At 40.7% G+C, this 21,431-nt stretch overlaps 1 protein-coding gene and 1 pseudogene across 2 annotated transcripts; one reads left to right on the top strand and one right to left on the bottom strand.

The window, feature by feature from the left end:
• The first annotated feature begins 1,914 nt into the window (after nt 1-1,914).
• On the top strand, nt 1,915-1,995 carry LOC115836555 (annotated as a pseudogene).
• A 115-nt stretch (nt 1,996-2,110) lies between these two features.
• On the bottom strand, nt 2,111-21,142 carry MYLIP (myosin regulatory light chain interacting protein). 2 transcript variants are annotated; one of them, XR_004031368.1, is made up of 8 exons: nt 20,779-21,142; nt 19,440-19,630; nt 8,262-8,447; nt 7,157-7,354; nt 6,511-6,675; nt 5,053-5,473; nt 3,325-3,702; nt 2,111-2,820 (listed from the first exon to the last, which is right to left on the bottom strand). XR_004031368.1 is itself a non-coding variant. In XM_003263538.4 (7 exons), exons 1-7 carry the CDS (start codon nt 20,863-20,865, stop codon nt 3,613-3,615), a joined length of 1,338 nt encoding a protein of 445 aa, XP_003263586.1. In that variant the 5' UTR covers nt 20,866-21,142; the 3' UTR covers nt 2,111-3,612. The 2 variants fall into 2 exon arrangements, 1 of the variants encoding a protein (XP_003263586.1); XM_003263538.4 differs by having other exon boundaries at nt 2,111-3,702.
• Between the last annotated feature and the right edge of the window lie 289 nt (nt 21,143-21,431).

Raw genomic sequence — 21,431 nt, 5'->3', positions numbered from 1 at the left:
TCTGGTAACCTTGTAGTATCCCCTCACTTCTGAAAATGCAGCCACTCTTTCTTAACCCCTGTCACTTCCTCATACTGCCACATGTTATGGCTTTCTTCGTACTTCCCCTCGACCCAGCAGCAGTCCGAACACAGCTGACCGCCTGTTTGCAGCTGTCTCCTGGCTTAGCTTTCTGACCCTCGTTATCTCTATCCTGTTGCCACTTATTTCTCAAATACCTTCATAGTCTCACTGTTCACTTAGGGATGCACACTCAACTCCATTCTTTCTCCCCTTTCACACTCCTATAGATGACTTCTAAGTTGTCATGTCTTCAAATATCAATGAAATGTAACGGCCACCAAATGTTTCTCTTTATCTTCATCATCTTCTGGAAGTTCCAACCCAAGCTTTCAACTGCCTCCAGGTTTGCCCATCACCGAGCATCTCAAATGCGTGGCCAAACCCTGTTGTAATTTCCTTTCTACCTTTAGGACTTGCTCCTTTTTTTGTTCCTCCGTTAAAGACTATCTATTCCAAGCCAGAAACAGGATTTTCACATGACTTACCTCTCTCAGTAATGCTGACCATGTTTCTAAAGTGTTTTGATTCTGTCTCATTCTTTTCATGTTGACAGATGGTCAAAATTGAGTTCTCTGCCACTGTTCTCTTCCTGCTCTTGGACCTCTTCTCTGTGCAAGAACCAGATCTGATTGCCACTCCTGTACCCAAAAGTTCTTTGTTCTGAAGGCAGTGGAGAACCATGTCCACGTTAAACCTGGAATTCAAGATTCCCCACCACTGTGACTCTACATCACATGTTCCTTCAGAGCCCTATTTCTTACCACTTCACTGACATGCAGGGGGTGGGCCAGCCCCAGCAGACTGCACTCCAGCCCTGGCATGGGCTATGCACTTCCTTTTTCCAACTAGAATGTCAAGGCTCTGCTCAGGATTTTTTGTGAAGCACCTTTACCCTTGGCTCCTAAGCACAATGAATCCCTGCCTCCAGTGCCTCCACTGTTACTTCCCTTCTAGTTCTATGATGCCACCATGTAATATAGTGGTTTTCATGTTAGTCACTGAGCTTAAGGCGTCCATATGGTCTAATGGGGTGAACAATATGTAATCTTATCTGTCGCCCTGTCATCCATCCATCCCCCCATCAACCTGGTTAGCATTTTGAGACTGGTATACCTAAGAGTCCCTCTGATGGTAGTATTCTTGGATTCTGAATATTATCTAACTTCTGTGCAGAGACAAAAGTACATGTTACAGGCTAAGTACATGATACAGGCATCCAGGATCATTTATGTCTTGATGACTGTTAAATTTCCAGGGCTCAATAACTTAGTAGGTTTCAATAAACGTGTTGAATGAACAAATGAGTTAATTCCTAGAAATTGATGGAGATTGACTTAGGTTGTCTAGGTACAGTAAAAACAAATCCCCCCGCCTCTAAAAAAATAAATTTACTTCCTCCAATTGCTATAGATAATGATCACATATATATTATGTACAATATTCTCTATTCCAAAATGTATTTCTGGAGAAATACAGATGAGCATGCACTGGCAAGCATAGAGCAGTTGGCCTAGCAGGAGTAGACGCCAGCAGTCCTGCAGGAATACAGTCCGAGCTTCTGTAGCCAGAGACCCTTACTGCTATGACCTAGGCCACTCCCCTGTCTTGAACAGGCCACACACCAGCAGCACCAGCTGGGTTGTTAATTGTTAACTTTGCCACTTCCTTCCTTCTCCAATAGCGTCCAGTCCTTTTCCTAATTTTTTCTTTTCATCTGCTTATGTTCATGACCCCATTTTCCCCTACATTCCAATCCAGCTACCCAAAAACATAAATAAGAGAATGACTAGGTGATCTCCATTAGAAACAATACCACAAATATTTTCAAATTTTCTTGAAAAAAAGAAAAAAAAGACTATACTCTCAAGGATCATTTCTATAGTTTGTTACTAGAGAAGTTTCTATGAATTTGTAGAGCACTGAAATTATTAAAAAAAAAAATTAAATTCCAGGTAGGAGCAAATTAGATACCAGTTGTGATGTTGCCCCTTGCTTATTTCTTTGAAATGAAATAAAACTGGCTTAAATGACAATACACACATCCATGTTTGCTTTAAAGTCTTTATTATCCTGAATATAAAAGACAGAGTCCTCTAGGATATAACAGAATTCTTTACGTGGAAACATTTTTTGTACAAGTGAAAAAATAAATACCTCTTGGAATAAAGGCTTATATGCTAATATGTGCCATAAAAAAGTAGAGTTTTAATATTTGACAAAATGTGCAAAGAAACAAATGCATAAACACATTACTGCTACATTAAGGCAATATGAAAAGTATACTCAGAATCTCAGTAAAGTGACAGTGTAGGTTTCTAGCTTTACCTTAGCTAGTATTGCACCCGATAAGGTCATCTAGGTCTCCCGACATCCCAGAAAACCTGCCAGCTGACCAGCTTCCAAAATGCCCAAGTGGGAGTGGAAAACACGTTTAAGAATACAGAAGCAAAAAGAACCAAAACCCCTTCGAAACATACAGAGGGGACAACCCAAAGTTAATACTTAAGCACTTACTTTAAAAAAAACACAACAAAACTCCCACCACAAAAACAGAAAAGGACACAATATCTAAATACTTATGGTAAGGCTATAAAAGGCTTGACAGTTCAAGCAAAGCAACACCAGTGGGTGAAGCTGGGATCGAGTGCTTGGGAGAAGTGATGAGTTAACTACTCTCAGTTGTACACCATGAGGCTCCATCTCTCACTCAGCAAGCTCCGCTTTCCCTTCCCAAGGAGAGTGCTCTCTGTTTTCAGTCTGAAATAAAATATTTCACCAGCTCAGAAGGCCTGGGGAGTACTTGACTACTCCACAGTAATCTTATAACAAGATTGGTAGTATTTTGTAATCGAAAGGCTTGTGGGGATAGGGATGGAGGAGCGTAAAGGAATAGGGAGCCACCCGCATTCAGTGAGCTGCTTTTTACTAGCCACACTGGTTTAAATCTGACAACATTGTCAACTTTTTAAAAGTCACAGAATTAATTTGTAAACCTGTTTGCCTTCCAATCATTCTTGATCAAGTTATAAAGACAGAAATGACATTAAAATGACAACAATTTACAAAAAACTTTCCTATTAAAAATGGTTGGAGCTCCATGACCATACAAAAAACGAAATTCTTAAAAGTAATTCTTACAAAATATGCTGCCGGTAGGAAACTTACCTCGGGATACATTATAGGGTACTTACAAACATCATTTCCTAAAAGGTACCCAACTTTTTGGCTATGTTGCCACTTCACTGACATCAAAGACTTTACCTGTTCCTTTACTTGATCATAAAAAAAATCAACATCCAAGGAACGTTTCTGCGTCCCAGAGCTCCTCCTGGTCCCCACGACTGGAGTTGTTGATTCTACGCATGGATATGTTTTTGCAGTGAGGAGTAGCTGTGTTATTTTTCTTCCTTTTTTTTTTTTTTTTTTTTTTTTTAACATTGCGTGGCAGATGGATGTTGGAGTAATTACTTTCTCCACAATCTATCATTTTAATAGTTTATAATAGTGCAGTTCATGGAAACATGGCAAGTCCAATAAAAGCACAACAGATTAGATTACAGTCAGATTGAGAAGACTGGTGTGCGTTGGCAGATAGACGTGCTGGACGTGCTCCACACACGACCTGCAGACAGGACATGACTGGAAAAGAAAAGCCAACAGTCTCTGTTAGCATGCAAGCCTTGGTGGGGGGCCTGTGTCTCTGCGCACACCCCTGGTCTCTAGTGCATTTAATTTTCTAAATCAATTGTGATCACAGTGATTTCTAGCTTTCAATTGGTAGAGATCTTTGCTGTCTCATGGGTTGAAAGTTTATACTTTACAAGGGCTTAAAAATAAATATTATGACACAGTATAAACTGAAGGAAATTAATTACATTTTTAGTGAAACACTAAACAAAGTACATTGAGTAAAGCAATTAATGAAGTCGTCTTTCTGTGCAGAATGTGGTCTCTACGTGAGTAGACTATAACACTTCAGGCAGCAATGCAGGAGACCCTTCTTGAAATTGTGTGTCCTTAGCTCAGCTGACTGACTCAGGCCAACATTTCTGGGCTGATGCCCGCATGGCCAGGGAGGGTGGCTCTGCTTCTAGCCGTAGGTGGCAGCTCCACATTCCTGGCTGACTTCTCAGAAAGCCCGTGCCCATCATCAGCCCTCAGGAGAGACTTACGGATGAGAGTTGGAATAGGTGGGCAGAAAAAGACAAGCCTATGACTGCTTCTGGGGAAAGGACACAGGGGTCGTTTGGTCTTATTAGCTCTGAAATTAGCAGCTTCTGAAGGACTAAGTATTATCTAGGACCAGTTTTACATAAAACCACAGTGACATTTGGCAAACACACCTGAGAAATAAAAACAAATTGAAAAAACTTATTATAAGAGGAAATTTAAAATTCTTCTTCATGCAAGAAAGGAAGAAAACTATATGTGAGTTCTCTTTTTCTTGTTGTTAATATTAAAATTAGTTTGACTTGCTAATAAATAGCAGCCAACCCATATGCCCTTGAGGCATTTGCAATCATAAAAGGAAATTAATCACCAATATCACAGAGTCAACAACCCATCCATGGATAACTGAGAAGTATTCTTTCCCAAATATCTTAAGTAATAAAGACCATCCTCCTAAGTGTCAGAAAAAGGGAGGCAACTTGAAATAGAGGAAGCAGCCCTGGGCCAGGCCTCAGGAGGCCTGGATTCTTGTCCTCGGGTAAGCCGCTAACTAGATATGTTACCCAGGAATCTCAGCCTCATTTTCAGAACTTGAAAACACTGTATAATTTGGAGTAATTATGTTGTTGAAAATAGAATGCTAATCTAAAATGTTTCTAAAGGGCAATACCTTTTAGGTCACCAAATACAAAGACCCTTCCCGGGTGAAGATGGGCATTCCCCATCTGCACATTAGCGACACAGTACTTGGCTCCTACTCCCCATTAAGAGGAGGGACTGGTGAGGCTGCAGGCAAAAGTGGGCAGCTGACTCCCCTACCTGTAGCTGGGCGGCGCAGCTCTCACAGCACACAGTGTGGCCACAGGGACAGAAGGTGGAGTTGATCTCCTCCTCGCAGCACACCATGCACAGCATGGCTTCCTTCAGCTTGCGTAGCTTCTCCTGCAGCGCCCGGGTCTGCTGGCAGCTGAGGCCCTCGCAGCTGCTGCAGTTCATGCTGCTTTCTGAGGACTTCAGAGGCGAGTGTGAAGGGCTCTGGTTGCTTCTTGAAACGAGGTCCACAACGCCAGCATTGTACAGAGCCCTCCTGGCATGGTCATACACCTCCTTTGATGTTCTTTTAATATCAAAGACATATTTCTTGCCAAGGTTAATGTTTTCATTCAGAAACAGAGATGCCAAGTGGCCCTTCAAGTCACGGCTATACTGCATCATCACGGCGCTGGTCACTGTGTCACACCTGCAAGGCAAGATTGAATGTCTACTTTAACACCAAAGAGCCTGGCAGCCCCCTTATTCGCTGTTGTCAATAAGAACAGAAATGTCAGCAGATGTTTCATATTCTTGTCTGCATGCATGAAAGTAAGTCCTTCCAGTTTTACGTCTGGTAGATATTCTCAGTGATTACACCTCTGTTTCTCTAACATCTCTTGACATTATGGCTTCCATAAAGCAGTAAATACAGAGGGCAGTGAGCACGTACCTCCCTCCCAGGACAGATGCTAATGAGTCAATTGGCTTATGGAAGAAAAAGGGCATCTGCCTGAAGTCTTGGCTTTTATGTTAGAAATGTCTAAAAATTTTCCATCCTGTTTCACAATTTGCATATCTATTTTAAAATAAAAAAGTTTAAAGTTGTCTACGACTTAAATTTCTTAGCTTTAATTGTCCAAATACCTGAGTCCAATCACAACTTGGCTTTAAAGTACCCTCTGAAATGAGGGAATCAATATTGTTATTAAAAAATCCTTCCGTACACAGTGAGGACTCAGGATAGCAGCTCTACCAAAAAGAAAAGATGATCTGTGCTATCCTTCTCCTGGGCAGTGGAGCAGGCCCAATCCCTCAGGGTTACCTTTAGGGTAGTCAAACTTGGCTTTGAACCTGAGTGCTAGACTAAGTAAATAATTATCCTCCCAGTTCCCTCATCTTTAACATTAGGGTAATAATACTTAACCCCTTAGGGTTGTTGTATTGATTAAATAGGCATAGAAATCTCCTAACACACTTTGTGTTTAGATTAATGGCATAAGAGAATACGGTAGGAGGTAAGCAGAGAATGTGTTTGTGCAGCTCACACACATGCACCTTCTGTGGGTAAAACAAGACCACATTAATAAGGACCCCATTGCTACTACAGAAACAAAATGTTCAGAATTTCTTAAATGATGTACTAGACTCATTGACACAACAATCCAAGGAACCGTAGAAACCTGGTTGTCACCTAAAAACCTTAGAGCTGCGGTGCTGAGGTGACCAAGCACATGAGATACATGCCTGTAGAACGCGTGCGTCTCTGTTATCGCTCGGTAGAGCCCGCTGGCCGCCCTGGTGCTGATCATTTTAAACAAGAGCACGATGCTGTTCCCAGATTCCTTGGTGACTGTCAAATATACATTCTTTCCTGACTGGGTGGCCATCTGCACCACAGGATAAGCTATCCTAAGAGACGGGAAGAGAAAAGAAAGCAGATCTAGAAGGAGTGATTCTTCACCATGTGTGTGCCTTTGTGGGATCCCCATTTGCTCATGACCTAGCAGAAAAATCAGACGCTTCCTCTGGGGCTATCACATCACCATAATGCTGCCTTATCATAAAGATACAGTGAAAAGCAGTTGGGCATATGTAGAGGGAAGCGTGGGAGCAAGTGCTGGGTGTGCACACATGCATGTCTAGAGGTGAAAACAAGTTTTTTATGGCAGTGAATGGGTTATTTGGAAAATGTTAACTCTGCCACATTGTATACCTTGAATAACATTTAAAATGGTTATTTAGGCCTGAATAAGATTAATGTACATACCAAAATGAAATCTTTCATTCCTAAGAGCTGACTGTCGAGTAAATCCCTTCCTACTTTCTATTACATTGACAGCTACAGATGTATACACATGCTTAGGTCAAAAAAAGTTAAGTCTTGTCTTACCTATTAATTGGGCTAAAGTCGTCTTTACAAATTGAGATTCCTTCAGGTCCAACCCCAATGAGCAGTTTCTGCCCTTCGCTATCCCGCACAGAATGCCATTCTATGCCATAGTTTTCCATTGCCGACACAATCTGCAAAACTTGGTATTCAGCTGAAGCCTGGCTGGTCCCCTCCAACTCTTTGTGTTTTGCAACAATGCTGGAGGACACCAAGAGGATGGAGAATTAAGTATACAGATATTAACTTTAGAGATAAACCTATGTAGTCTTCACAAGTGAAATATACTAACACTGATGAATCACAACAACTTAAAACTTATGTATTACTGATGTTTCATGTATTTAGCGAACTTACTATAAAAAACATCTAGGACACTGGGATCTCAACTATTAAATACTTGGTAAAAAACACTTTGGGGATGCTGGATGGGTGATGGAAGAATTATGGAAAGTCTCTAAAAATATACATAAGTCAAATTTACATATTGGAAAGTCTCATGCATTTGTCCACATATAGTTTATAAGTATAAAGTTGACCCCTGAGGACCCTGTGGCCAGGGAAGGAGGCAGGCCAACAAACCACAGGAGTCAACCTGGCATGGAGGCCACCCTCAGTCAAGCCTTCAGATGAGACAGAGTTCCACCTGCAGCTTGACTACAGTCTCATGAGCCAGAGGACCCAGCCAAGACATGGCCAGATTCCTGACCTACAGAACTGTGAGACAATTTTTGTTGTTTTAAGTCACTAAGTTTTGGGGTAACTTGTTATGCAGAAATAGATAACTAAAATGCCTATGTTAGATCTCCTGGTTTAATTCTTGCTGGGATGAAGAAAACATATACATAATAGATTTTTTATTTTAGGAGATTTGTACTTAAAGGCAGAGATTTAAAAAATTCTCATTATATAGCATTTCATATTGTGTTTATATATTTTTCAAATAAAAGCTAACAAATTTTTTGAAAATATTTGGTTAAATTGGGCAATGGCCCAGTCTTAACCTCACAAATTATATGTATGTACCACAGATTCATCTTCTTTTGGAAAATGCTTATACATTTGATAGCTCTATGAATATAAGCAGTAGTCCTGATGGCAGCCTCACCTGTTCAAGGTGGCAGAGGAGAGCTCCTTGGCACACAGCTCCTCATAGTTATACTTGGCGGTGTTCTGGTTGTAGTCTCCAAACTTGGTCTGGGCCAGGAGGGCACTGAGTTCCACTGCCTGCTCTGGGGAACACAAGAGGTGGCCTGCCAAGAGGGCCTCCTTGATGTGCAAGAAAAAGATATGCCTGCAAAGCAAGGTGAGAGTGAGGTTATGCTTGGGGATAACCTGACATCAATCTCAGCCTACTTAGCAATTTCACAGTCACTTTTAAGGAAAGTAATTTTAAAAGTCACACTGAAAATGCTTAACATTAAAGAACTTTAAAAAAAATCATCAGTATTAAGACAAAATCAAAATAAGAACTGAGTTTCTCTGGAATAAAAGTTGTGACCCAAACAAGATAAACTTATTTAACACAAGTTTGGTAACATTAAGGCTATAAAACATAAAATAATTACACACAAGTTTCTGCATTACAGTGTTTTAAAAGAAATTATTTTAATCAGAAAAATTGTATCTTGACATGGATTCTGATAGAATCTTAAGGAACTCTATACATAAAGACAAAATTCTCGCCTTTATTCAAATGATACCCCAATCTCTAGTCTTAGTGCCAGCTTCTCTCCTAAGAATCACATGAAAAATATTCAATCTCCTATAGGCTTCACCACTTGGATGTACCTCAATTTCGGCTCATTCAAAACCAAACTCCATATATTCTTTCCCAAGCCCTTTTTCTCCAAATGGAGACCACAGACTGACTTTGGACTCTTTGTCCTATTTCATTTGACTTTCTTCTCTCTGAAAACTATTTGAATCCAGTTGTATCCTCCCGTTTGTACCTCCTCAATACTACTTGCAGGAAGAATTTACACTATTCTCTAAGCTGCTCTCCTCCTCCAGACTCCATGCAGGCAGCCTACCTTCCTTGCTGCTTGTTTCTAGTATAAGCTTGTCATTTCTCTGCTCAAAATCCTTCATAGGATCTGTACGGCTTGCCAAGGGAGCACCTTGTTAACGTGGAGCTGAGGAGTCTCTGCCATCTGGCCCCAGCTTTCCAGCCATGTCTCCTGTCATTCCCTGCAGCTGCTATGACCCAGGAGAGGGAACAATTCCTCTCCCTGGGAAATCCAGGAAGCATGTTCATGCTCTGGTGTCTCTGGTCTTGCTGCTCCCTCTGTCCTGATGGCCATTCTTTCTGTCCCCTTGCTTGGGTACCCTTTGGTCTATATCACATGCAAATCCTCTATTCCTCTAGTACAGTATTTGACATAACATGTATATTATGTATGACTTCTTAAGTGCCTCGAACATCAGAGAGCTCCAAAAATGTACATAAAACTGCATATTATGTGTGATTAGTTTACCTTCCAACCTTAGTTTCATCCTGTTTAAGCCTATCTTAGTTGTATACAATACTATATTCTACATTTACTAAAAGGTATGTCACACTTAAAAACTCCTGTAAAATTCAGATACTGGTCACACTGCCCAAAACTCTGAAGAGCTTCTAAACTGCTGTAGACAGATTGGCCTCAGTTGTAACAAGTGTCCCTGGCGAATGTGAAGTTTTAACCTTCCTTTGATGACTTGTCATAACCTCTCAAACAAGGCTAATTGCCACATTATTCCTCCCATTAACAAATGAATTGTAACTCTGGCCAGGTGCGATGTCCTCAACACTGTTTCTGTTTAATAATATATCTGTGTCTGACATTCCAGGTAGAGGAACATGAGCAAGGTAAGAATCGACTAAGGAGGAGACAGTGAGGCTACAAATCTAAGGAAGTGCTATACTGAGAGTCTAAAATGTCTGGCTGACAAGAGCCATTAATCTTATTTTCACTAAGAAGTATTGAAATTCCATGTTTTGTGCATTCTATAATGATAAAGAAATATTTAAAATGATGAAACTCTGCCAAATACTGCAGTTCTTTTTTTCAAAGCCCCTGTAAAGAAATCATAGTAAGAATGTGTAATAGCCTGAAAGAAGATAAAGATGGTTTTTATTAACCCAAACATCTGCTAATCTTTAAAGTATTTCTGACATACTGCTAAACTGAGAAGGGAGCCCCCACTGGGGCAAAGGAATCACCACGAAAATAACTTGCTGTAAAATAGCTATCTGAGGACTGAGATCCAGCATTCTCAGCAAGCCATGGTTTACTACACTGTTGCAGGCCTCAAAAGGCTTCTGAGATGACCATTTGATAAACTTCATCTTGGTGAATGTACCCATCTCTGTATTCAACTGGGGTGGAGGCGTGCTGTTAGGAAACTAAAATCTGCATCTATGCTTTCGTTAAAGAAGAAATTACGCTCTGAAAGACTTGAGGAATATTGCCACAAACTAAGTCTTCTTAGTTTAATTACTGCTTATGTAAAAGTGGCCTTTTTTTTTCTTTTTTTTTTGAGACGGAGTCTTGCTCTGTCGCCCAGGCTGGAGTGCTGTGGCACGATCTCGGCTCACTGCAAGCTCTGCCTCCCGGGTTCAAGCGATTCTCCTGCCTCAGCCTCCCGAGTAGCTGGGACTACAGACCATGCCTGTCTAATTTTTGTATTTTTATTAGAGATGGGGTTTCACCGTGTTAGCCAGGATGGTCTCAATCTCCTGACCTCATGATCTGCCCGCCTCGGCCTCCCAAAGTCCTGGAATTACAGGCAAAAGTGGCTTTTAACTTATTTTTCAAGTCTAAAGTTAGAGAGTAGTTCCTGCTTTACTAAATAGTAAGAAGAGTTTTGAATGAATTCCATGTCTTTTTGCAACCTATCCATGCCTACACTTCTGGAGAGACAGTGGCCAAAATCAAAGGCAAGGAAGCAGTAACAGAACATAAACAGGTGGCAGGCAGCCTGAGAGCACCACTGATCCTTCTCAGCATATGGGCCAGAATTTAAGAAAAGGTCTAGTAAGGGCAATGATTGACCTTTTCGACATACTCCACATTCTAGCCTGGACTGCAGAGGATGCCTGGTAAGCATGAAAAATCCTTCTCCTTACTGTCAACATCAGCTTTCTGACAGTCCCTTCCTGCATTTTGCAGTTTCATGGCTGTAAAGCAACCTTTTCATTTCAAGCCAATAAATATTTGTCTTGCACTGCCTCTGTGCCCAGCCCTAAGCTGGAGTTTTAGGGTAAATATGTCTGAGAGTTCGTTTTTAGATGGACTTACAGCCTTTTACAATAAAGGGACATATCCCATCAAAATGACTCCAGCCACAATCTAGCTTTTGGGTGACAAGTTTATGCTCTCCAGGAGAACAGTACGACAGAGTACTAGTAGCAAAGATCAGCACTCTAATAGGCTCTTTCCAAGACAGAGGATAGCAGAGCTCAGAGACATGTTTCCAACAAGAGCTTCAGTGATGGCTCAATATTTATGGGTGGTTTTGAATCAAGTATTTTCTCTTAGTATTTTCCCCTCAAACCATCTGGATTGTAACTATCTGGCTCCTGGGTTTTGCCCCCTCCTTTTTTTTTTTTTTTTTTTTTTGTAAAGTAGGCAAAAGGTTAACAATAATATCAAAACAAGCAGATGTGGTCAAAGAAGTTATGCCTGCAGTGAATGCTTTTGCACTAAATATCAAAAGTAGATGACATTCAATTCAATAGAGGCTACTTCCTAGAATCACAAACAGAAAGAAAGCCTTTGGAAAAAAACTGTTTTCTCTGTCTTAAGCAAATATCCATGAATATGTCCTATGAGCATAAATAAGCTCAAACTGCACCTTTTAAACATTCTTCGGGTTATACCTTCTAATTCACGACTCTTCTTTAAGTTTTACCCAGTTACTAAGAAAACTGATATTTTCAATATATGGATCACATTTTGGGGCCCAAGGTGTAACATTCTGGCTAAACTCTGGCTAAAATCATGTCCTGGCATCATGGGCACAAATGAATTAACATTTACTGAGCATTATAGAAGATTTTTTTTAATGGAGTGAATATAAGGATATGCCAAATTTTAATTTTAAAAATGAATCACATATTCTTACTATACTTTTCCTTCAGAGTACTTCAAATTTTCTCTCTTTTAAAAATTAATTCCTTCTTACAGTGTTAAGGAATGAAGTTAGATCATTTATCTTTTAAGAGTTGTAATCAGAGAACTTTCCTCTAAACCCTGGCTTGTCTCATGAAGCAATTATCTAGGAATCAAAGCAGAACTTCCTGCAAACCAGTTGGAAGTCATTCATCTGCTCATCACAGAGGGTTCCTCTCACTTACTGCCCTCCAGTTACCTCACCAGTTACACCATTTTGAAGAGCTTTTAATGACAAATGTAAAATAACTATATCCAGATTCATTATTAAACTCAAAATTTATGAACTAACCTACATCTCTGAAACAGCTAAGTAGCTATTTTTTTCAAATTCTCAATTACCAATAATTGAATTGTATTTCTCCTGGAAAGCCATAACTGACTCTAGCCATAATGAGTAATGGCTGGTTCTGCTCTCACCTCGTCAGAACCCCCTGTGATCATCAGTCAGCCTGCCTCAGTCCAATGAGTCACTTAACCACAGTTTATTTTAAACCAAACTTTGACTGCCAAGTTATATTTAAAAACTATCAAATCACAACAGAATTGCTATGAGAGTTTTCTGTTTTGTATCTTTAATTTCAGTAAAACACAAATCAGTTCAAGATGGATCACGGGCCTAAATGTAAAAGCTAAAACCGTTAACGCTTTAAAAACAAAACATAAGAGTATCTTCATGACTTCCAGGTAGCAAAGGTTTCTCAGGACATAGCAAAAACCACAAAAGAAGAAAGTGGATAAATTAGGCTTCACCAAAATTAAAAACTTCTACTCATAAAAGGCATCAGAAAAACAGATAAGCCACAGGAGGAAATACATTTACAAAACATGTATCTGACAAAGGACTGGTATCTAGCGTACATGAAGAATTTGTACAACTCAAAAATAAAGGCAAACAACAAAAATGAGTAAATGACTTGGATACTTTGAAAAAGATACATGAAAGGCCAATAAACACATGAACAAGTGTTTAATATTAATTGTCAGAGAAATGCAAATTAAAATCACAACACTCTACCACTACACACCCACCAGAAAGCTGGGATGTGGAGGAACTAGACTCTTACATTCTTGCTGGGAGTACAGAATAGCACAATTGCCAAATAGCTTTGGGAAAAGGTCCGGCGGTTAGTTATAAAATGAAATGATTACTTACTCCATGACCCAGCTATTCCACTCTTAGGTATTTATTTATTCAAGAGAAATGAAAATATGTGTCTACAAAAAAAGGTACATACTAGAATGTTTATGACAGCTTTATTCATAATAGCTGGAAAACAGGTGTCCATTATTAGGAGTATGGATAAACAAACACTAGAATCATTCAATGGAATACTATCCAGCAATATAAAAGAACCAACCACTGATATATATGACAATATGGATGGATCTCAAAAAATCTGTGATGAACAAAAGAAGCCAGACATCAAAGAGTGCATACCACAAGATTCCATATAGATAAAGCTGCACAGCCATAGATCATCTCTGGTAGAAGAACGCATGACAAAGGTGTGGCATGCCATGGGTGGGGGTGGGAAAGAAGAGGAGGGGTTGACTGCAGAAGGGCTTGAGGGAACTTTCTGGAGTGATGATAATGTTCTAAACTTTGATAGCAGTTTTATTTAAACAAGCACAGCTGTTTGTCAAAAAATCATTAAATGGTATAATTAGGATTTATGTAAATTTTACATCAAAAGAAAAAACTGCAAACATTGAGTTCTAGTTAATGTTATGCACGCTGAAGTATTTAGGGAGAAACATACTTATATACAACTTATTTTGAAATGCATCTAAAAATAAGACAGATTGATGGGTGGATAGAGGACTGATAAATGGATGAATATGTAATAAAGCAAGTATAGTAAACTATTAATAGTAGAATTTAGTATATATAGTATATATTTAGTATACATACTATATTCTATATAGTGTATGTATAGTGTATATATATACACTATATAGAATATAGTGTATATATATACACTATAGAATATATAGTGAATATATATAGAATATAGTGTATATATATACACTATAGAATATATAGTGAATATATATAGAATATAGTGTGTATATATATACACTATATAGAATATAGTGTATATATATACACTATATAGAATATAGTGTACATATATATATACACACACACACACACATATAGTGTGTGTGCATATATATAGGTGTTCTCTGTAAAAAATCTCCAATTTTCCTGTATGTTTGAAAACTTTCATAAGAAGTTAAGGAAGTAATACTAGTAAAAATCCCTTAGGGTCAAGGATTCAAGTAACTAGCCATATCTAACATGAACCACCACATCTATCTACTTCATGGAGGGCTTGCCACTGAGAAACTTGTCACAGCCAAATAATTACCAAGTTAGGCCTCTATGTAGGCTTAAGGAGATCCTTTTCAAAGCCCAAAGTACAAAATGAGAATCACTGATGAAAGTGTTCCTGCTCTAAAGCAGTTAAAAGATGTGGAGGGCAGCAGTTGGGAAAATTTCCAACTTCAAAAGTGATCACAACCCACACCAGAAGAACACTTCTAATTGAAAGCAGAAAATCTGCACTTCTAAAAAATGTGCTTATTCACTCACAGTAGATCCCCATCCTAGGCAAACACCAATCTGGGCAGTCCTGAAATCTGAAGGTGTTAACTACAATCTCTTTCCCAACAATCTAGATTAGCCAGGAGTGCTTTTTGGTACATTCATTCCATGAGGCCGGGAAGGTTCAGGAACTTTCAGACCTCCTCATCTTTTTAACTGCCTTCACATCCTGGGTTACTTGCTAGGTCCTGCTGCTGGTACAGAAGAGGGCTGGGAACAGGCCACAGTGGGACACCATTCAGAGGAAACACACCTAGTGTCCCTACAGCTGCTCAACACTGGTCACCTTGAGTCTGACCCTAGGTGCCTTCTAACTGCTCAGATTTAATTTTACATGTCATTTTAAAAACCTTCCTTGAATATTTCATACAAATATATAAGTACCAGAAATTCAAAAAGGGCCTAAAGATACCCAGACAGGCGTTCCTTGGCTGAAATAAACACATATAATAACATAAACATCCTATAGCCTTAACAAAAGAAAAAATTAAATCAGAAATTTAAAATTCAATTAAATACTTTCTTTGGAAATAACCACATGTCTGCTTTTACTGTTTTTACTTTCCAGGGCCTATTTTGTGTTTGGGCATGCAATCTTTCCTAGATTTCCACATGTCTAAAAGTGATTTTTGTTGGAAGACAGGGAAATACCTAGTTAATATGTACTTAGGACTATAAATGGGTTGCAGTTAAAGTGATGCTATAACTTGAAAACTATCTGACCTTCATAGATGGCCCAGATAAGTGGTAGTTTCTTTTAGGAAAGAACTAATAGCCACAATAAACACATGGTCTAGGATGGGGTAGAGGGGGTGAAAGAAAGGAAGCAAAAGAATGTGAGGAAGCTCTAAGTTAAGTTCAAACAGAAAATAATCACTACAAAACGTTTTTGAAATGGTGAGATTTCTTTTAGATACTCTCAACTTTTCAGTTTATAAAAGCGAAGTGAAAAACATCTCAAAATCTATTAGGAAAACTTTATTAGTAGTTATCAGTTAACCCCATTTTTGTTTACTTCCAAGTTCTTAATTCTATTATTCAACAAATATGCAACAGACACTTATTAGACTCTGGGGATAAAACGTTGATCAGCTCCCTGTTTAATGGAGTTTAGGTTATTAGAGTGACTGATAATAAACAAATTGCCACCTAAGTATATGTAGTATTATAAGCTCATTAAATGCTATAAAGGAAAGATACATGATGTCTTGGGGGAGTTTTAGTCTCCCAAGCAAGGCTAGGGAAACTTTCCTGAGGGCTGAGGATGGAGCTGAGGTCAGAAAGGTAGGACAGATTTAACAAGGGACGAGTCAGAGTCAAACTCATCACTGTTAGCATCACTGAAATCTGGATGAAATTTAACATCCAGGATTATAGCATTTCTGTGAACATTTGGTCTGGGACTCACGGAGCTCTTGGAATGAGGTTGTTTTCTGGAAAAGAGAATCCATGTGTTGGTGAGCCTTACCTAAGCAAAACGTCTCCTAGCAAAGACTTCAAAGCTCTGCTAAAACGTGGCTAAGTCAGGAACAAAATATAGATTTTATTGGCAGTGGATGGTATAATTACCATTGTGAAGATGAAGCATATACTTCTCTAATCTCTGGTTTTGGAAATGTTGACAAAATCCAGTCAGAATTGCAGTAAACTCAAAGCCTTTGAAAGGCAAGAATTTCCAAGATGATTATTATTTCAGATCTACTTCCAGAATACATTAATTTGTTTCACTATTCATTTTATTCCATGGCATCACAAACATCTGCTGAAAATAACCTGCTGTCTCCATCTCTGAAATATGCCAGCTGAAAAGTAAAAGACTCTCCTTTTACATTTGAGGCTCATATTCAAGAGCAAAGCATAATCTAGATAGAAGAATCAAATCTAAAATTAGGCCAAATCAGAACTCTACCTACCAGCCTAAGCAAACGCTTGATGTGCTTTTTCTGTTTTCAGAGACACATATTTAGGAAAACATTAAGGAAAATAATATAAAGAGGACACAAAAGCAATGAAAAAAGTTATTGCTAAGAGAAATTTAGAAACCATCTATCTCTTCAGGGGCTTTCAAGTAGGCTGTAGAGCTGGGCCCATAGCAGCCTGGATGGCTGGTAGTTGGTGGCAGAGCTGAAACTACAATGCAGCGCTTCTGCCTGGTTCCCTGGTGCTGTCCTATGACAAACAGGCCTTCCTGCCCATCATTCTCACAAGGGCCTCCCTAATCTGATATGAACTAACATGTTAACTGCCCTCCCTAACTTGGCAACCTTAATTGTCCCCAGAGGACAACTCTGCCAGGATATTTCAGCACCATTTAATAAACTGTCTAGATACTTTCAGTATACTATACTACATGCACCCTCATGATTTAGAAAAGAATAAAAAAATCACCTCTCATAACTGGATTGTTAAAGCTAAATTTACTCACTACATAAACAGACCTATTGTATATTCATGGCATTTTATATAAGTATTTTACAACAAATAATTAAACATCAAAGAAGTTTATGGACCAGCTTCATTTGCTAGCATCTGTAAACATATGTATTTTTTGTTCTATAGTTTCATGCATGTAAAAACAATGCTAATTGTAAACTGGACCTAGTACAGCTTCTGATGTCCTAATTAAGAGGTACAAATGCTAATTACAAATCACTCTATCTAGTTATTAAAACTTAAGTGTCAGTTATGTATTTCAGCCAACCCCACAAAACCAAGTAAAATTCACCAATATATTAAAAGCAAGTTAAAAGTTAAGGCCACACTAACTTTTCCATTTCAAAAAGGAATTAAAATCAATTAAAATTACCTAGTTGAACTAGGTATGTACATTCTTTGAGTACTATTATGAATCTCAAGAGTCCAAGTCAATTGAATCAATAAAGGAGAAACCAATACAGGAAATTTGATTCGAGTTCTAATTCATAAAATGTCTCTATTTCTTACATGAATAAAATTGATTTGATAATAGTTACTAACCCAATTACAGGAAAGCACAGGTAGAGACCATCTACTAGTCAATTATAAAGTCTGAATACATTCATAAAACAAACGTATTATGCTATTATCACTGCAGCCATTGTTTAAATGCAGTTATTTGGTACTCCAAGCTTCTGAAGATTTAAAAAATAAATTTGTGCCATCAAAACTGGGTTGCATGTAGAGATCTTGAAATAATTACAAGATCATAATAGGACTACACAATGAAAATTCCAATATGTTGTGTTATGTCTTGTATTCGACTGCAAGTTTTGACAGTGAGGCGCAAAGCTTTCACAAATCAGCTTTAAATAATAATTTTAAAAAGTCTATTCTGATTAATACAGACAGCTAAAACATCCTTAAGCATGCAATCACTTGAATATTTTGCAAGATATTTTCAGGAGTACCAAGAATTCAATATACCATCTTCATTCAGAAACAAAATTAAACATCTGCCTCAACCTTTAAAGCTCGATTACAAGGCAAAGTGGAAATTTCAAATTCAAATGAATAGTATTTCAAAATGAGTTTTTATCAGTCCTTTGGTAAAACAAACAAGCAAATGTCATGTAAAAAACTCTTAAAGGATAATCCTCATTCATCATTACTTAAAATTTTTAGAATCACATTTTTCATATGCATGGCAAATTTATCAGCCAAAGAATTATGAAAAACATTAGAACTTAGATTCAAAGCTTGCTATGTCTTTAAAGTAGCTGTTTTCCTTTTTAATTTTTTGATATGCCACTGTAAGATTGAAGTCTCCTGCCTTTCAATAAATATTAAATATCAATTTCCTAGTTTGGCTCATTCTTGAGAAAAGTATTAGAGTCAGTCCAGGGGAGAACATATTTTGTTTGAAAAATGAGACCACATGCTTCAGTTGTCTACCACTGCTGGTGGTGTTTTACAACGTAGAGAGATAAATTCAACTCACCAATCGTGTGTAACGTATCTGTGGGTTGGAATTCAGTTACAGTAGCCTGAGTTCATGAAATTACATTTTCAAGAAACTTAAAAACTTTAAAAATTCTGCATGAAGTCAAATGGAGCTCTTGGCTGCACACTGTAATCTGACACTAGGCTAAAGAGACTGACCAAGTTTAAGTAACCCAAGAGGAACTGTTTCCTGCTTTCTGTTACAACAGTCTGCAATGACCTATAGTAACACTGCTGAGGCAGAGGTTACTATCGGGCATTAGATGCTGCTATCAGGAAGTCAGTCAGTCGGGTCGGGTCGGGCGGTTTCTTTCTTTTTTTTTTTTTCTGGGGCAGCACTTATGTTTTTAAGAATTCAACCCTGCTCACCCATCAAGTTTATAAAGACAAGAAAAACTAAAAGAAGAATTGGAAAATGCACTGGGACCAAGTAGGCAGCTCGCCCTTCACCTCAACAAAAGGACCGGCATGGAAAACCTAAGTTAAGATGGAACTCCGCATCAAAACAAACTTGCCTATGAGTATCTCTGGGAAGGTGCAGCGGCCCTTCTAAAGGGAACCAAAGGTCTATTTGACATTGGTTTATTTTAGCTCACTTTACCTAGTCTGCTCCTGTAAGATGAGATGAGGCTCCACGAAGAACTTGACTCTCAGTTTAAGCCTGTAAGGGGCTAGCCCATCCATCTGCTGGGAGATCCGGTTTCTCAGGTTTAGCCATAAACTTTCACCTTTGCTACCGGTAAACTGCAGTCCAAAGTAGTCAACTTCTATGATTCCCAGTCGCCTGCACACCTAAAACAAAAAGGAATGCAGCCTGGATTAGCAAATGGTACATGTCAAAGCAAACCCGACGGCTCCCGGAGGCTAAGATTGCTGGTACTTTTTACAAAGTTCAATGGTGTTACAATTCCTGATCTAAACTGGAAAAACAAAGTTCTACGGCTCCAACGATACCAAACCACGAGCTCTAGTATGGAGGCTCATAATTCCTTTTAGCATCTAGGGCATGACCAATCGCAACAGAGAAAAAAGGAGTCCTCAAAAGTAGCCTTCCAAAAGATGAGGGTGGGAAACTACAGGGTATTTTCCTTCGTATTCCAATCACCGGAATTCCCTCCACCAGCATACTCTGCACAGCTGATTTTTGGCGACTTATTATCTGGGCAATTTTAACCATCTGGACTCCAAAAATCAAACACATTGAGGGAACACGCCACAAGTGTCAGCTAAGCTTCACAAGCGGTTTCCCAAACATCTCAGAGCTAGAGGGGTTGAGGGCACAGCGTTTTCCTGGGATCACATGTGCTGTCTGCCATATCACCTATGCACTATTTGGCACCGATCTCCCTCACTCTTAAGGAAACACATGCTTAAAAACAACCGAGCAGTAGATGACCCAAACCTATTCCTCCCGTCCCCCGCAAACCCGGAGATGCAGGTGAATGGTGCATTTGAGAGCAGCAGCCTGAGAAGCAGCGTGAGACAAGGGCCCGGCTTGTCCGCCAAGAACCCCTGGGGCCCGAGACTGCTTCGAGCCACTCCCTCCCATCCTGACACGCGGGTGGCACTGCCAGGCGCCGCGGGGACCCGACAGGCGGCATCACGCACATACCTGCGGCAGGTGTGCGGAGCCGCCTTCTTCCGGGAAAGTGCTGGGTTGGGGGGATGATGGGGGGCTGGGGGTGGATCCTGGCTGCGGGCTGCGCCCAGCCCTCAGCGCTGGGGACCCCCGCTGCGCGCTTTCTCCGCGCACCCCACGCGCGCCAGGAGGAGACCGCGCGCCCCACGCCCGTGGAGAGGAGGGGACGCGCTTCCCCCCCAGCTGCCGCCGCAGTGCCTCCTGGCCCCTAGTAGGCGGCGCGCCAGAGTGCCAGGCGTCGCTGCGAGGCCCCTCGGCCTCGCGGGACCCGCCGGTGCCCCTTCTTGCCTCTCGCTCTCACCTGGTTGAGGCAGTCCTCGCCGTTGGCTTTCGCCTCCACCTCCACCTCCATCAACACCGCGTCCGGCCTCGTCACATAACACAGCATGGCTGGGGCTGCCGCTGCCGCCACAGCCGCCTTCTCTTTGGTGCTCGCGGGGCTGCCGCCTTGTCACGGCTGGGACCCAGCCCCGGACTCGGAGAGGGCTGGCACTCGAAGGCTGCAGCTCTGCGGACCCTTGTCCAGCGCCCCGCGGCCGCCACTCGCGTCCCCGCCACCCCCTCACCCGCTGCCCGCCAGCTCCCCCTGTCCTCAGCGGTGGCGCCGCACTCCAGCAGCCCAACTGCCTGCGCCGCGACAGGGACTCTGCTGATATAGCGGCCCCGCCCCTTCAGCTCGGGTCCCCGCCAATCACGGCCTCCCCGCCCCTCCTACCCCGCCCGGTCAGCCAATAGCGGCGCCCCTCGACCGCGGCCCTCCCCTCCCAGAGCCGGCTGAGTTCGCCCGGCCGCCCCGGGAGGTGGCAGCTTGCGGGCGCCGAGTGCTGCGGGAAGGGAGGGAGGCCCCGGAACACACCAGCCGCCTCTGCCCGCTGGGCGACGCTGCTTAGAGTGAGCGATCGCCCGGGGCTCCAGGCGGGGACGCCTTTCTGCGGTCTCGAATTTACGGTGATT

Source organism: Nomascus leucogenys, chromosome 8 (assembly GCF_006542625.1).
Source record: "Nomascus leucogenys isolate Asia chromosome 8, Asia_NLE_v1, whole genome shotgun sequence".
Taxonomy (NCBI): Eukaryota; Metazoa; Chordata; class Mammalia; order Primates; family Hylobatidae; genus Nomascus; species Nomascus leucogenys.
The sequence above is the reverse complement of the archived record's forward strand: the minus strand, read 5'-3'. Positions and strand labels throughout refer to the sequence as shown.